This window comes from Dermacentor variabilis, chromosome 2 (genome assembly GCF_050947875.1).
Source record: "Dermacentor variabilis isolate Ectoservices chromosome 2, ASM5094787v1, whole genome shotgun sequence".
NCBI classification, from domain to species: Eukaryota; Metazoa; Arthropoda; class Arachnida; order Ixodida; family Ixodidae; genus Dermacentor; species Dermacentor variabilis.
The window spans coordinates 13,771,772-13,789,221 of record NC_134569.1 but is presented as its reverse complement, the minus strand read 5'-3'; the positions used below and the strand labels follow the sequence as shown (position 1 = coordinate 13,789,221).

Genomic DNA, 17,450 nt, shown 5'->3' with positions numbered 1-17,450 from the left:
CGCTTACGACCAACATGCCCTCAACATAAGTGATTGCTGTTCCCGTAAAGTCCTTCGTTATCTTTCATTCTTGATGACAGTTCGGGCAGCTAGTATATTGCCGACGCTGCTGTAGTTTGTCTAACACGACCCGTATCTGGTTTGGCTATCCAGTACATTAGATTACTCCTGCTTTGTCGCCACCCGATTAGAATTCTCATTGCTTGACTTAGACCGCCGTGGTGGCGAAGTGGCTTTGACGTAGCGTCCAAGACCGAGCGGGGCGCGGGATAAAATCCCGGACGCTCATTGGGGGCGAAATACAAGGACGTCCGTGTATACCGTGCATTGGGTGAACGAGTTCCCGGTGGCCAAAACTAATTCGGACTCCCCCACTGTGGCGTGCCCCATAATCAAATCGCAATTTTGCCAAGTAATAGCCAAAAACCTAATTTTTATTTTGTTTTAATGACTTGCTCGATGCGGCTTGTCAGCTGCGTCTTGCTCCTTGAGCTTGATCAGCTCCGTTGGGATTTCACCGCGTCTACTTCTTCCGTAATTATCAGGGACACTTTCTTCGAATTTTTCTCCGTTGAAGTTTTATACTGTAACTTTTGCACTCTGCGGCTCCTCCGGCTGTTGGATATGCCTGAGCTGAGACTACTGTTCCTGTTTTGCCGAATTTATCGCCAATAAACCCTTCTTACATGCAGCAACGCAGACCTTCATACAGTATGACGGTTCGCGCATTTTTAGCTGGTGCTTTTCGGCGCGTCTTTATAGCTCGTCTGCGAATGTCACGCACTCAACGTTCACCTACGCGTTTTTTTTTTCTTGCATTAGTTTACTCGCCGCGCTTTTCTTTTTGAGGTACTCGTTCCATCCGGGCAGCACTGCTTCTTCGTGCGATCTCATTAGGTGATACCTATATGTGCGTTTACGTGCTTGTTTAATATCCTTGTTCCTACACCTTCGTCGTTTCTTCTTTCCGCGTCAACGGTTTGTGAGCCGTGCTCGTCTAATCTCCCGTAGCGTGCTGTCCGTCTCGTAATCGCGGCTCGGCTCATCAAGCACTTGGCTGATCACTGTGTGAACTGCGTCTGCTTGCTGTTGAACATTGCAGCTATAGGCTGTTTCGGCGCCAGTGCTGCTCGAGAAGTTATGGAAGCGCACCATATCTTCAAAAACTCAGATGATTGTACGAGTTTCTCTTCAGTGGTAATGTGCGCTACAGGAGATAGATCTCTTGGAAGGCAGGTGAAAAGCGCTGCTGTGTGCGCTTTTTTCAGTCTTTGTAATGTTTTCTGTGCCTGCTTGACTATTGGGTGAGCGGTTATCGAATCTATTTATTTGCGTCGTTTTAATAAAGTATTTCAGTTACGAGAACCACCGTTGTCCGTCCTCATTTCTTATTATCTGCTTGGCGGCTGAGAAACCACTATGAGTCGATATCAATTAGCCCAACTTTCTGTTCTTAATAGTTATCTTACGGCGCACTAATATTCATCAGAAATAAGTCCCTGCCAGATTCACTTGGACTCAGACTCACGTATTTTCACTCGTACTCACAGAATGATTGGCTCTGACTCCTTGAGACTCATGGAATCACGGACTCGCTATAGGACTCGGATATTCAGGCTCACTCGATGTATCTTCGCGGGGACTCAAAATCACCAGCTCACGGTAAGCATATTCGCACAATTAGGAGTATTCCCACCGCAAGGCTCTTACGCTAGAACTGTTCACAAGAGCAAATGCCAGCCCATCCTGACGCCGGACATAGCCAATGGCAAGGAGCACTCACGAACGAACAGCTTTGTGAATTCGGCCCCAGGTGTAATGGCCTCACAATCAGCAAGTTTCTGGCTGCAGGTGAAATAAATGCGTGCGCACGAGTGTGTAGTGAGCTGTGACGCCCTGTCATACATTGCTTCAAGATGTTTTCCAAGTGGCGAACTCAGTGGCCTTTGCGCAACAAATTCTTTACTTATTTTACTGAATAACTTCAACCTCGTACACGTAAAATTTGATTTATGGCCCTTGATTTACTCAGGCTTACTTGTGCCAGTGGACATTCTTTTTTCCTGACATCCCTTCTGCTGAGGCTTAATACTGCCATCGGTAAATCTAGCAAATAATTCTAACCTGACATACCCACCTGCTTACAAGATTCGCTATTCAGTGCGGAGTTTCTCATTTTATACAACCGTCTTAATGGCACACGTGTAATTGGCAAGCTGTGTTAAATTTCTGTCTTAAATTTAAGTATACACACTGCGTCGCTGGGATTGCTGGTAAGCCATATTATTCGGGAACCTACGGATTTTACGGGCCGAAATAACGGCTGGCTTGAGAACTTTATTGGGTTATATCGAACGGTTTAACTGCCAAATGAAAGTCCCGCAACGAAAACCTTTGTTTATGAGAGCATCATGCCGGGCAAGTTAGTAAACGATTACTCAAATAATATTGCGCCAGAAAAAACGACACGGACGCAAGAGAAGAAGACGCTTGGTGCGTCTTCTTCTCTTGCGTCCGCGTCGTTTTTTGTTGCGCAATATTGCTTGAGTAATGAAAATCTGTCATTTCCTTCTGTATGAATGCTTCAAAAGAGTTGACCTTTAATCAAATATAAGGCGTTCAAGCGTAACGCGGGAACCACGAGAAATGTCCTGCTTTCCTTGCGCAGAGCACGTTGCTATACTAAAGGGCCCATACTTGGCCTGCAGTGTACGACCCTCGATCGTTGCCTGTGTCCGAGTGGTTGTGCTTCTCGAGCGGCTTGTATCGCACCTGGCTTACTTTCCTACAAGATCTGGCTTCCCAATTGCGTAAGGGACGAGATTTCTTTTTTTTTTCATTTTGTTTCTATATTTTTGCCTTATTTTGTAATTACTGCGACCTGCGCTTTTCTTCTTTTTCTTTTTGTCCATACTTGCGCGCTCTATTCTTTCTCGTTGCTTTACTTTAGTCTTCGTAGCCTGTCATGCTGCTGTTTCTTTCTTTCAGCTGTTTCTTTGCTTCCTTTCTTCGTCAACTTCCTTTTATATCCCCTCAATTCCTAATGAATAGGCAGGCTTTGTGCCCCTCTCGGTGGCAGTTGCCAGCCTGCGTCTTCCTCATTTCCCTCTCTGTGCATTGTACGTGCGTTTTCGTATCAGTAATAATATTAATAATAATTTTATTCTATGGCTATAAACGTTCGGCCAGCTTTTCTTCCTTTCATAATTTCACTTCGTTCTTGAGTCGGGCTGACTGACAGAGCTCCTCGCCAAGTAATACTAAAAAGTCAAGAAAGAAAGCGGGGAAACAAAGAAGAGCAAGAGGAAGAAGGAGACACATTAATCACAGGAGCAACGCACACAATTCACGTTGTTCGCGCAGCGAGTGGATTACCGCGATGGACTCCACGTTTGATGGCATAGTCCAAGCGCGTCTCGCGGAGTGAAGCAACCGCACGCGCGGACAATTTGCCTCGATCGTTCTGACATGCCGTTTGTTCGACGCAGGCCAACGTATATGCAACGGTTCGCGGTCGCCATCGCCGGGCCACTAACCTTAACGACGTCGTTCACGATGACCAGGTTGACGGAGAAGCGTTCGTGCGGCGGCGGCGGTGGCGGCACGTCGGGTCTCTCGTCCGAGGCAGCAGGCCGGTCGTCCGGTCCGCTGAGGCAGGGAGACGGAGGAACGGCAATGACACACGCGCTCGGGCACGGCCGAAACTGAGCACGAACGCACACAGTTCACCGAGAAGCATGCGTACTACCCGCGCGCGCTTGTCCCATCCTTATCGCTTGCTTTCGCTTTCGTGACCTTCGGTGGTGGTTGACCCTGTCTGCTGCCTAGAGGAAGATGGAGCGCACAACGTCACTTCAGTGCAACACCGCTGGCTCCTGCCATCGGCCGCCTTTTCCGTCCCTTTGCGTTGCGCGCCCAGCTTCGCATCTCCCTGTCAATCTCAAGAAGTATGTCAGGCATACAATCGCTCATTATTTGTTTCATGTCTAGTCCGGTCTGTTACACTTATCATTTTCCGCTCCATCGCTCGTTGCGTGAATTTTCTACGTTATCACCAGCCTGGTTACGCCCACTGCAGGGCAAAGGCCTCTCTCATACTTCTCCAACAACCCCGGTCATGTGCTAATTGTGGCCATGTCGTCCCTGCAAACTTCTTAATCTCATCCGCCCACCTACGTTATCTCTAAACGTTATCTAAACGTTCTACGTTATCCTCTAAACCTAATCAACCTAAGTTGGTACTGGTACAGGCGCTGATTGCACATATTCATTTCCAAGCACAGCATGAGGTACCGTTTTCATGCAAGACTCGAGAATGTGTCTTGCGTGCGCTCGCTGTAGCGTTCGGCCCCGGGTGTGATTCCATCGGCGGGCGTTGTGCCCGCTGGCTCGGCCGTTCGTCGCACACTCGAAAGTGGTGCCCGGGCCGAAAGAGAATATTGCCACCCAGAGTGCACGCGTGGCACGCACAGCAAGGGAGTTTCGCGTTTTTCGCGGCTTCAAGTTTGTCGCGGGCAGCTGTTTTCTGAAGGAAGTTGTTTAGTGACGAAGTTGGTTTATGCTTTGGGAATAAATCGCGCTCCATTACAGAGTGAACTCCACATCACGGTATCGATGTCTTGGTCATGGTTATTTTGATAATCATATTTCAATTATTATTATTATTATTATTATTATTATTATTATTATTATTATTATTATTATTATTATTATTATTATTGTTATTATTATTATTAATTTCTTTCCGTAAAACATAAGCACGTGGAATATAGCCCAAGGTGATCTCTACCTCAATCTCTCCGCCGCAACAAAGTTACAAGAGAAAAGAACGGAAGGCATCCACCACACGAACACAAAGTACAAAATACGGGACAGCATCGTCGTTACACTCCACACCGGTTGTGCGAGAAGCCCTCGTTGCCGTGCGGCAGCCCCGCTCAAAGCACGATGCCTCCCCGCTCACCCCTTGGCGACGGTGGCGTCCTCCTCGGCAGTAGCGGGCATCACCGCGGCGTTCTCCGCGGCATTGCCGTTGTACTCGGCGATCACTTGGTCTAAGAAATCCAGGGACGCCCGGACATCGTCGGAGCTGCACGAACACGGCAATGAGTAACAGTGGTGAAGTAACAAGAAAGAAATATAAAACAAAAGAGCCGCAAAGGAAATACACGCATATCTTATACAATTTCGGCATTCACTTGTTTTTTGTTACTTCGGTAACCTAATCTATATACTCGTATCGTTGTACACTTCGTTACGGTATAGTTATCTGTTTACATGTCACGGTGCAGTGAATGTGAAAAAGCGGAAACACGGACAAAATGGTTAAATAATCCAACTTTTTTAGGGAGCGAACCTTGGCTCAAAAACCAACGAAAATGAGGACAAAACAAAACATTCATCGCATTTCTCCGACATTAGCCCAGCGATCGAACACGCAGGAAGAAAGACACAAGATAGGGACAAAAATTATTATCGGCTATTGTCAAACACCCCGTAAACGAGGCGCCCACGACGGGCAAAATTCCAAAGCCGACTTATCAAATTCCAAAAATAACCCCACGAAAGCACGGACAATTAATAAGAGCCTTCTGGTGCGCCAGCGAACGCCGGTTGTGGTCAAAAGATCGAGTTCGGAGCCCAGAGTTGTCAAAACTCAACAAAATATATTCTTCAAATAAGGCGGTTACATAAATATGCGCACACTAAAGGCAGATTCCAATGCAATTCAGATGGGTATTAACAAAACTCTGGAAAATAATTAACGACCGGCAATAAGAGTTCGACACGTTCATCATCATCATCATCATCAGCAGCAGCAGCAGCAGCAGCAGCAGCAGCAGCAGCCTAATTTATGCCACTGCAGGACGAAGGCCTCTCCCTGCGATCTCCAATTACACCTGTCCTGCTTCAACCGATTCCAACTAGCACCCGCAAATTTCCTAATTTCATCGCACCACCTAGTCTTCTGCCGTCCTCTACTGCGCTTAATTCCCTTCTCTTGGTACCCATTCTGTAACCCCAATGGTCCAATGGTTATCTAATCTGCGCATTACATGACCTGCCCAGCTCCATTTTTTTCTCTTGATGTCAATTAGAATATCGTCTATACCCGTTTGCTCTCTGATCCAAACCGCTCTCTTTCTTTCTCTTAACGTTATGCCTAGCACTGTACGTTCCATCGCTCTTTGAGCGGCCCTTAACTTGTTCTCAAGCTTCTTTGTCATTGTCCAAGTCTCTGCCCCATATGTAAGCACCGGTAAAATGCACTGATTGTATACCTTCATTTTCAATGATAACGGTAAGCTTCCAGTCAGGAGCTGACAATGTCTGCCGTATGCGATCCAACCCATTTTTATTCTTCTATGAATTTCCTTCTCATGACCAGGGTTCCCTGTGATTAATTGGCCTAGGTAAACGTACTCCTCCACAGACTCTAGAGGCTGACTTGCGATCTTGAATTCTTGTTCCCTTGCCAGATTATTTATCATTATCTTTGTCTTCCGCATATTAAACTTCAGTCCCACTCTTACACTCTCCCTGTTAAGGTCCTGAATCATTTGTTGTAACTCGTCTGCATTGTTGTTGAATAGAACAATGTGATCGGCAAACCGAGGGTTGTTGAGGTATTCGCCGTCGATCTTTACTCATAAGCCTTCCCAGTTTAATAGCTTGAATACTTCTTCTAAGCACGCAGTGAAATAGCATAGGAGAGATTGTGTCTCCTTGTCTGACCCCTTTCTTTATAGGTAGCTTTCTACTTTTCTTGTGTAGAATTAAGGTGGCTGTGGAATCTCTGTAGATATTTTCTAGGGTATTTACGTAAGCGGTCTGTACTCCTTGATTACGCAATGCCTCTACGACTGCTGGTATCTCTACTTTCATAATCTATGAAAGCCATATAGAAAGGCTCATTGTACTCTACGAATTTCTCGATTACGTGATTAATGACATGGATGTGATCCATTCTAGAGTATCCCTTCCTGAAACTTGCCTGTTCCCTTGGTTGACTAAAGTCCAGTGTTGCCTTTATTCTATTGGAGGTCATTTTGGTGAATATTTTATATAATACTGGGAGTAACCTAATGTGCCTATATTCTTTCAATTCTTTAACGTCTCCCTTTTCGTGGATTAGTATAATGTTTGCATTCTTCCAGTTTCCTGGGACCTTTGCAGTCGATAGACACTTCCTATAGGGAGCCGCCAGCTTTCCAAGCATTACGTCTCCTTCATCTTTGATTAAAGCTACTGTTATTCCATCGTCTCCTGCTGCGTTTGCCCGTTTCATGTCTTGCAAGGCCCTTCTGACCTCATCGCTAGTTATTGGAGGAGTTTTTGTATGCTGTTCATCACTGTTTCGAATGGAGTTCTCCTGAGTCCTATGGATACTGTACAGGTCAGTATAGAATTATTCTGCTGCTTTTACTATGACTTCGAGATTGCTGATGATAATACCCTGTTTATTTGGTTTGTGCATTTTGGTTTGTCCTATGCTAAGTTTCCGTATCACTAATTTTAGGCTGCGTGCATTTTTTTACGGCTTCTTCAGTCTTTCACACGTTATAATTTCGAATATCACTCATTTTCGCCTTGTCTATCAGTTTTGACAGTTCGGCGAGTTCTATCTTATCTTGTGTGTTCGACACTTTCATTCTTTGTCGTTTCTTTATCAGATCCTTTGTTATTTCGGAGAGCTTGCCTACTGGTTGCCTTGGTGCCTTGCCTCCCACTTCAATTGCTGCCTCTGAAGTCAGCCTCGTTACGATTTCATTCATTACCTCTATGTCATCATCATCTCTCTGTTCTAAGGCTGCATATTTGCGACATGTTCAGTACAGAATGAATAGGAGTACCAAATGTCCACTGGTATTCACCAATGCTGGTCTTGAGCCAGACGTCCTCGACTTAACTTGAGGCAAATGTCGAAGAAGGGACTTCCAGAAATGCAGACGCCCGAGGAACTCGTCGGCTAGCTTGCCGGGGAATCTTCATCTGCAGACGATCGGTCTGCAGCACGGCGCTATTATCGCCTCCGCCGGCGTTTCTCGAACTTTCTGAGGGAGTCGTGCTCCCATGGCATGAACAAAGCCTGGGAATCTTCTCGACATTTCTCACGTTTTCAGCCGCGGCCACGGAACGTCTTCAAGGAGGTTTGTGACTCATCCGTTGGCGCGCGCTCAGGCTGTCGCTCTCCCCTCGCACCATGCTCGCCTTGTGTCGAGGTCTGAGAAAGTGTTCCGGCTCGCGCCCTCTCTCGCCTCTCTCTTGTTCGAGTAACTTGTCGAAGCTTCAGTGAGAATGCGGCCTCTAGTATTAACAACACTTTACAGCGAACCTGTTAGCCTCTCGGTGGTCGGCATTTTTCGTGTCCGTTAGCAAAAGACGAGGGCCGATCCCGGTGGCAGTGCAGGCCTGGAGCTCGTACCCCCGTAAGGCTTTAAGCACTCAGGCAGAACAGCACACGTTTTAATAAGCAACAAGCTCAAAACAAGCATCCGAACCACATAATTGATGAGAAGACGCTCTCGACGACAGCGCAACGCACGTGGCGCTCTCCCGCACACGTTTCCCGGTGAATGTTGCGCAAGCTGCCGCGGCGACGGCAGCTTGCGACGTGGGGAGTTACGCCTTTCGTACATGAAAGAAACAGTCTAGCAACCGGTTTCAATGCTGTTGAAGCACCGCTATGGGCGGCGGCGTGCTGTCAAAATTATCATTACTCGCATTGCTACAATTACTCTAAATTATCTTTACTACCATTGTTGTAGTGGTGGTTTTAAATAGCTTCGCTGGGCCGAAATGGCGAGTAAATTTTTTCACCATTCTTTCTACGCGCAGCACTGCATTTACCAGCGTTCGTATGGACAGCGAGCGACGCATAAGCATCTAATTTGTTTTCATGATAACGCAGATGTAAAGCGATTTGGATTGTTATGTATTTTTTCTGACACGGCTGTCTTTATATGCAGCCTTCTGCATCAGAAACAACAACATCAACAACAACAAAGACTAGCTCAAGAGGGGGTTCCAGAATGAGCTATGGGCGAACCAGGAAATGCGTGACGACCAAGTGTTCGTCAGAACCACTGCCTTTAGGACACACCTATGCGAGGATTCACTGCAGATCGCAGCCAGTCCTCGAAGCGTCGTAGGGGACGTCTCGTGTACGTGCGAGGGAGAGTCAGAAAAACGAGGGCTCCGACGGGCGGAGTCATCGAACGCGCGCATATAACGACTGTCCTAGAGAAGGGCTCACCCACCGACGATCGTCTCGGGGAGTTCATGACCGACCACCGCGTGTGCTTCCAAGGCTGCTGCACCTGAGAGACCTGGCTGTCGGTGAGCACCCGTCGCCGCGAAGGAGGGCATCGCACACTTGCCCACGTGACGCGGCCATTGGGCGCGTGAAGCGGTGAAAGCAGTGATCGGCGAGCCGTAATCACCGGCCGCAGCTTCGCCCGCGACGGGCCCCGTCGCGGATGGGAGCCGATCACGACTGCCCTGCACGGCGCAGCATCGGAGATGCACGAACTTCTTTGCCCGGCGGTGATCGGCAAAAGGTGCATGTCGCTACATACATCGAGCACTCGCTGCGTGGTCGCTCCGAACCGTCTTTCAAATGAGGCATACTTACGGGCGAGCTGCTTCTGCTGAAATCGTCAGCACGGGGTCTTTCGGCATTAGCTAGAGCTGCTGTGTTTCGCAGAAAAAGGTACCCTGAACAATTAACGAACGTAAATTAAAGAGGTAACTGACGTCATCAGACGTATACGAAAAAGTCTGCAGAACACTCTTTCTTCCCGTTTGGAGAATGGTGCAACACGTACCACGTGTTGTGTTTAAATGCACAGTTCTCCGAAGCTAAGAAAGCTTCGCTTACATGCACAACATACAAGGGATGCATTTTCTGCCTAATTTTTTCCTGCTTCATTAAGTATGCAAGGCCTCCGTTACGGCGAAAATAGTTTCGTGAATTTAGACACCAGTTGGCTGTGCGGACAGAAAAAAAAAAAGAAGCAACTAACAGTTACAGCGCGCTGACTGAGCACTGAAAGCGCGTATGCAGTAATGTACTGCAGCTATAAATGCTTGCTTCTTTCTTTCAGGAATAAATAGGAAGCTACATTATATTTAGGCGTTCTTGCAGCTAATATATACGAGTATTTAATATACAGAAAGCTTTAAAATATGGGCTCCTTTGCAGTTTTGTTTTGTGAAAGTACGTGCAGTGAGAAAAAGGATAAAAGCAGTGCGACGTACAAACTCCCTGAAAAAGAGCCAACGCAGGTTTTAATTCGCTGGGATTGTCTACGTGCTCCGCCGTGCTCAGAGTTCAAATGCGCAGAGGGGGGGGGGGGGGCGCTATTCTGTAAGAGTCCGCCTAGTGGACTGTCCATTTCGGCCGCTTCTGATTGGATGCAGGTGCACGAGAGATGAGGAGGCGAGAGGCCCTAGCCAATCAGCAGCGGCCGAAATTGACAGTCCGCCAGGTGGACTCTTACAGAATAGCTCCTCCAGCTATTTCGCGCGGGCACTGATGTTTATAACCACAACGCAGGTGCCAGTTCAATGGTTTAAGCACCGCTGAGTGATCTAATTTATTTGCACAAAGACCTGCATAAAGGTACAGCTTATCACTCAAAGCAAATAATAAGAAAGATAATACGTATTATTCAAATTGTTCTGCGTTTACTAGCATGCAAGCTGGAGGGTGTGAGCACGAAAGCTTTACTGCATGGTGTTGCTCGGCTGGCTACGGTCCTTAAGTAACAAGGTAAAAAGAAATAGAGAGACGATAGCTTCCAATGTACGCGAACCGTGCCTCGTGGCGCTCTCCCCACTACCAAAAAGCGAGGACAGATGCGCAGGGTTCTCCAAGCCTTCACCGCGCCTTCTCGTGCGCGCCATCATTATTCGAAGCGTTTTCTGGTGCACGATATGCCCCGCGCGGCGGCGCGTCACCGCGAGCGGGATGGGATCGGGAAGTGATCGCAGCCGACGAAGAAAAACGAGGAAGAGCTGCCACCACCAAAGAAGCCGACGGCGCATGTGCGTCAATCTTTATCATTTTCGTTTTTTTTTCTTTTGTCCGGCAGCTAGCTGACACGAGTAGCTCGGCGGGCCCTCCCGGCGTGACGAGAGCACGGCACCCCGTCGACCCCATCAGAGCGGGCATTCCTTGGGCGAAATTAAATATCCTGTCGGCCGGCGCGCAGGTCCTCTTCTTGCAGCCCTCGTGGAGCCAATTCTCTCTCACCCCCTTCTCTCTACACAGCCGCGCATTTGCCTACCGAGACGAAGGTTCCCACTATTGCCTCCTGATCTCTCGCTTATGGTGATGTATCCTGTGACTTCAGGTTGAATCGTATTAATCATGTGATCACTGATACAGGTGACAAGGAAACGAGGTCGGCCCATGACGACGCAGACGACGTAAATTGAGGCATGGTTTGGTAACTGACCGGAACTCGACAAAAAGCTGGTTGATATACAGCGGCAACGAGCCTCGTCGACCGAAGAAGGAGCGTAAATCTCATCGAGTCGACGACGCATCGTATATCGCGAAAGCGCGATCACAAAGAAGAGGCACGTCACGACACGCGTCTTCTTCGCAATCGTGCCGCTACAATATACGTCGTTAAGCAAAGCCATTTCGTGCTCTTTCTTCTGCTACAGCATATTTTCAAAGCAGCTTCGATGGCGCGCTCTAGGGTGGCACTGAACGAAAACGCCAACCGCCTAAACACAGGCATGGCGTAGCTGCACAAGCAGCTTTCTAGGAAAATGTTATAGATGGCGATCGTGTTTCTGAGTTTCCGCCGAGGAATGCGAGCTCTTTCTATAAAGTCACAGCTTAAGGTAGGGCACATGTTTGATTGAGACAATGACTGTGCACAAGCCCCACATATTGTGCTTGGCAGCAGACGAATGGGCTGTGAAAGAGGCCTCACACAACACGCAAACAGGCATCTCCGAAGAATTTCAAAAGCGAACGGGATGATTCCGTTCCGCGCATTTTTGCATTATGAGCCACGAGAAAACTGGCTCTAGTTCGCATCACTAATTTCATAAGGCGCATGCCAAGACCGTTAGAGCTTCACGTGCACAGCGCACAAAAAGGCTGAACGCATAATGCTAAAGCAGCAGTAAGTCATGCGTGAGAAAAGCCCACGTACTGTCATCTGGCTTTTCCCACTTTATCCTATATAGATGAAACTCCCTCTGGGTTGGAACCTTTTATTACCGACACATAAATGTTTCGCTTTGCAAAATAGTGAAGCTACCGCAGAGCTCGACGGGATAAACGTCAAGTGCTGCGCTTCAGAATCAAGTTTTATCCCGGCCACGGCGGCCGCATTTCGATGGGGGCGAAATGCGAAAACACCCGTGTGCTTAGATTTAGGTGCACGTTAAAGAACCCCAGGTGGTCAAAATTTCCGGAGTCCTCCACTACGTCGTGCCTCATAATCAGAAAGTGGTTTTGGCACGTAAAGCCCCAAATATTATTATTATTATTATCAGAATCAAGTTTGAGGTTTAGCGCGGGTGTGTCGGCAAGAGTTACTTCGAGACGCCGCTTGTTCCCTCCGGAAAACGAGCACTCTAGCAGTGCGTTCACGTATCTTTTGCAAAGTTCAGTACGTGGTGAGCGTCGTGGTGTACACAAAAATGCGCCGTTGATGCGGGAGCGGCACAAGTATATATTGCTTGACTGCAGTCTCACACTGTCCGTCTGGAAATCTTACGCACAGTTTCAGCGCTGTGCGCAAACGCTGACACTGGTGCACAGCCGTTGTCGCTCCACACGACACCGTACAGGCAGGTGCAGACCTCAAAGAAGAAGCCGCGTGTGTTGCTGCTGCCGTTCTCAGAGTGAAGCGCCCCGACACAGCGAGAGGGCCGAGACGGGGAGGGATTTGCGGGAGGCAGCGAAAACACGCCAGGACGGTGGTGAGAAATTTGAAACCGGCTTGTGGGAGCGCCTCCGAAGCCAGCCGTTGTCGCCGCGGCACATGTCACGCTTGCTTAGAGAAGGCCACGGTCACGACGGCTCGATCAAATCGGATCGCAGGGGGAACAGCTTCGCGCGCTTGAAGCGCTGCTGTATGGTATACAAACTCATCAATAGGCTTGTCCGCCGCCTGGTCGTGCCACGTTGTCGCGACCGCTATGGAACAGCAGCAACAACAGTAAGAAGGATTCGGGTGACAGGCTTGCTTTAGGCGTAGCATGTCGCGTAGCATGTTGCGCGTGACGGAACTGCGGGACCGCGTATCGGAGAGTGGCGGTAAACGACAGGTGGCCTTCGCATCAGTTGTATACACTGGCGCAAAACGGAAGACGTGTAGCAGGAAGTAAACTAACAATGGCTGTTTTCCTGGGGCTCGAAAGGATTTTTTTGCTATAGCGAAGCTTCCTTTACCTCTTCCTTCGACTTTTTTACTGCTGCTGCTGTCTTGGACGCCGCGTCGGGAGGTGGTTCAGAGCGCGCACATAAATGGCAGGAGTGTGGCAGAGAGGAAAGGACACGCGACAAGCTCGTTTGGACGTTTGTACTGCGTGGCATATGTGCACAATGCCCTCTAGAGCTCCCTGCGCATCTCCAAGGTGCCCTCTCTTGACGGCTGCAATTGTCCCTGACCCCCTGCGAAAGCATTGCAGAAGCTGCTGCGCTTACCTTTCTTCAACGCGCAACCATCCAGAGGGGAGGTGATTAGAATGGTAGAGATGAATAAAGTCCACCAGTGAAGATATTGGGGCTTGTTGGTGTGCCCAAATATCCAGTTTGGTGTACCCAAACATATTGCAGTTTTTCCCCTGTAGTGAAAATAGCACAAGGACGTAGAAGAAAAACACACACACAGGCGCTAACTTGCAACAACAATTTATTTCCGGGACGGACACCACTTTTATACCCTCACTTTTTCTCTTGCCTTTTCTTTACAATAAACGTGTCTAATAACAATGTAATAGAGCATATGATAGTATAACACACCTGCATACTAGGCAAAAAACTATTATCTTTAACGCATGCGCAGGAACTCCAACTCCTTCTTTGATAGTTGATAGTAACAGGGACGATTTGCTGACACAAGCATCGCCAAACTCTTCAATGCGAGCGCTTTCAATGATAAAACCACCATATTTCGCATTTACTTCTCCCGATAATAACTGTATCTTCAAAGCGAGGAACGCATCCGCACTTGTGACAATGAACTGCAAGGAAGCCATCCGGCGAGGAGGTATGGGAGAGCAGGCAGGGAATAGGTAGAACCGACGCAGCCACGAAAAGAGTGGATAACGGCCGTGGCACTCTTCGCTCGCGACTCGCATATAGCGGGGAGAGTGGGAGAGGACGTGAGAAGGTGAGGAAACGATACTGCCAGACACCACAGAATTTCCTGCAATATACTAGAGGCAACTCTGGCGCTGCAGTCATTGACCCACCATTGGAATGGTGGGAAGTACATGGATTTGTATGAACTTCGTGCTTGTGGATATAGACGTTCTTGTGGCTTCGTTTATTACGCGTTATATGCCTTAATTGTCGTAAATTTCAGAGCAATCTATACCCTTCGAAGTGCACAAGACGCTGCAAACACGCATAATTGCTATTAATTGCAACGATTGAGCTTGTCGAGATGGCCAAATCGAAATGCGCCAAGCGTCTCAAGGCACGTACTGCCATGCCCACCATAAATTGGTAAGGGCGTTTCACATCGCTTATCAATGCATGCGTCCGTTGTGTAATGGTTTCAATATCAGGCTTCTGTGCTAGAGGTCCTGTGTTCGAAGAGACGAGCTTACAAAGTCACGGAGCCGTTTGAAGCCACAATGACGAAGTATAGGCAAATCCATGTACTTCCCATAACTCCCATGCTAGGTCAACGGTTCCTATCGCAGCTCCCGTAGACACTAGCGCCAGAATTCCCTCTAGTGATTATTGTATGAAACTCGATGCTAGACACGAAAGCGGTTGTGGACAAACTGGATAAATTGAAGCTCAAGGCACGGCACGCTTCTGCTATTTCTGAAAAATAAACAGCATGGAAATTTGTCAAGCAGACAAATGACGCACGGCAAGTAGACTCAAAGCCGCATAAAAGCACCGCATCGTCTAGGCGACACCGTATGGCACCGTAAGATCTAGGCATCGCACGTCATTTCAACACTTCTGTGCCCACAGCTTTGCGGCTATGGCATTCGAGGCCGCGGGCTGGATCCCAACCGCGGGAGCCCAGGGGGTCAAAATTAATCCGTAGTCTGCCACTACGGCGCTTATGGCTTTTGCACGTACACAATTCAATTAGAATTTGACACTTCTGCCACGATGCGATGTGCCATGCGAGGCAATAATAATGCTCAACCCTCTCAGACATTATGAACAATGACGCATAACGACGCCTCAAGCGAACACGTCTCGCTGTGTGTTCTGTGTACCACGCAGACAAACAGCAGTGGCGCACGTATAAGGTAAGACTACCAACTCACCACTCTCTTATTGCACTATAAAACGCTGACTAAATTAAACCTACACCGTCAACAGCACCGCTAATTATCGTCAATAAAAGCAATCCACACAGAAAGCTTCGCTTACGTCGATTCCGACAGTGCGTGGAATCCGCATAATTTTTGTTGTGCATCACCTTCCTGCATTCATTCATTGCACTCTCCCAAGCGATTGCTTGTCCTGTAAGTTGAAGGGCAGGCGCCTCGTTGAGTGAGCCGTTTCAACCCCTCACACTTGCCCTTGCGTTTTTACAACGTCGCAAATGTCATGGAAAATGAAGTTGAAATACACCGAGAGAGATAATAAACATTTATTTGCAAAACAAATAGGAAATTTTCCTCGATGAGTGGCGCCCTCAGTCCAGGGCTCCATTGCCATGCGCGACTTCGCGAGCCCGCTGGATCAGTCGTTGCTGTTCCTGCCGGCTTGTGCTGAGCAGCACAGACTCCCAAGAGGAAAGGGTATACGGTTGGGTATAGGAGGAACACCCGAAGGGTTAGGGCATTCCCATGTGGAGTGGCACACCGTGGGTTTGGTCCCACAGTGGCGACAATAGGAAGGGTATAGGGTGGGACGAAAGATATGTAGCATGTGGAGACAAGGAAAGGAATTGGTCTGCAGTTGCCGCCAGACTGCGGAATCTGCCCTATTAAGCAAAGGATGAGGAGGGGGATAGTTATGGCGGCTCTGTCGGTAGTACTCTTTTTTTTTTTTTAATTGCGATAAGGCTTGCCCTTAAGGCATAATTCTTGGACTGTATATGTGTATTATATGTGTGCCGTGAGGCCTGTGTTGTGTATGAATTGGAGCATTGTTTTGTGGAATCTGTTGTCATGTATCCAGCGGTCATAGCTGGTTGTCACACTGTAGCGGAGGCCGGCTTCCAGTAGGAGACGCGAGCGTTCCGATTGTAAACCCGTACATGTCCATATTAGGTGGTATGCATCTGATTCCACCACAGGAACGGAGCAGTATGGACACGTAGCACCCAGTGGTAAATGCGACCAGTTCCACCTTGAGACAACAGCCGGTGTAAGGGCCACCCCGGCCCGAAGCCTCCTAAGCACAACTTCCTCCGCCCTAGTAAGGTGAAGGGGGAGGGAGCAGACACACGGTGGGATAAGAGCGCGTGTGTCCTGCCGGAGAACATTTTTACGGGCTCGCAGCGAGTTACGGGGTTGGGGTGGGAGGGGAATAGGTGGAGGATCAGGATTAGGAGGGCAGTGTGCCTGCTGGTCAGCAGCAATGTTGTGAGGGTTCGCTGAATGGCCTTGAATCCAGTGTACCTTGACGCAAGTAGATGTCTTACTATTCATAGTGTGTATTGTCTCGCAGATTTCCATCGCCTTATCAACCTTCTTGAGTTCCTGGATAGCCGCTAAAGAATCGGTGAAGATATCTAGTTGCTTGATGGTAGGCAGCTTAGATGTCGCATCTTGCACAGCGTCGTGGATGGCTTGAAGTTCCATTACTAGAGCGCTGGCTTCTGTAGATAAATAGCGCTGGTGGCCGCTGATGAAATTATGCGTAGTACTCAGGAATGATGTCCTTCCGCCGTCTGGGAGAATGGCAGCATCCGTATAGACTTGGCAGGTGTTAACGCATGATGCATCGACGATGTTGTGTTCGTCAATAATACCTGTTGTATCGCGGCGTCGTAACCTCGTTGGCTTATTAGTTGTGATGCTGGTGAATTCCCAGGGAGGCATTGGATAGGGCTGATTGTCAATCCGAGAGCCGCGGTGAAAATGAGCATGCAACGCAGCGACAGCCGGAATAAGTTGCTTTTTAATTTCACGTGCTTTTTCACGTTGCAAAATGAGCTCAGCAATTGTGTTGAGCTGGGCATGTTCCTGTAAGGTTGGTATCGGAGTGATGCGGGGCAGTGCTGTGATTGTGCGCATAGCATCACGATTAATCGTCTCCAACTGTGCCAGCT

The 17,450-nt window shown here is 48.3% G+C and overlaps 1 protein-coding gene across 1 annotated transcript in view; it reads right to left on the bottom strand.

The window, feature by feature from the left end:
• The window catches only part of LOC142571380 (uncharacterized), a 160,532-nt gene that overhangs the window by 30,771 nt on the left and 112,311 nt on the right, over positions 1-17,450 (bottom strand). Inside the window, exons 2-3 of the mRNA XM_075679673.1 lie at positions 4,964-5,089; positions 3,537-3,648 (exon numbers count right to left, since the gene is read on the bottom strand). Coding sequence (XP_075535788.1) covers positions 3,537-3,648; positions 4,964-5,089 — 238 coding nt within the window. The remainder of the gene's footprint in view (positions 1-3,536; positions 3,649-4,963; positions 5,090-17,450) is intronic.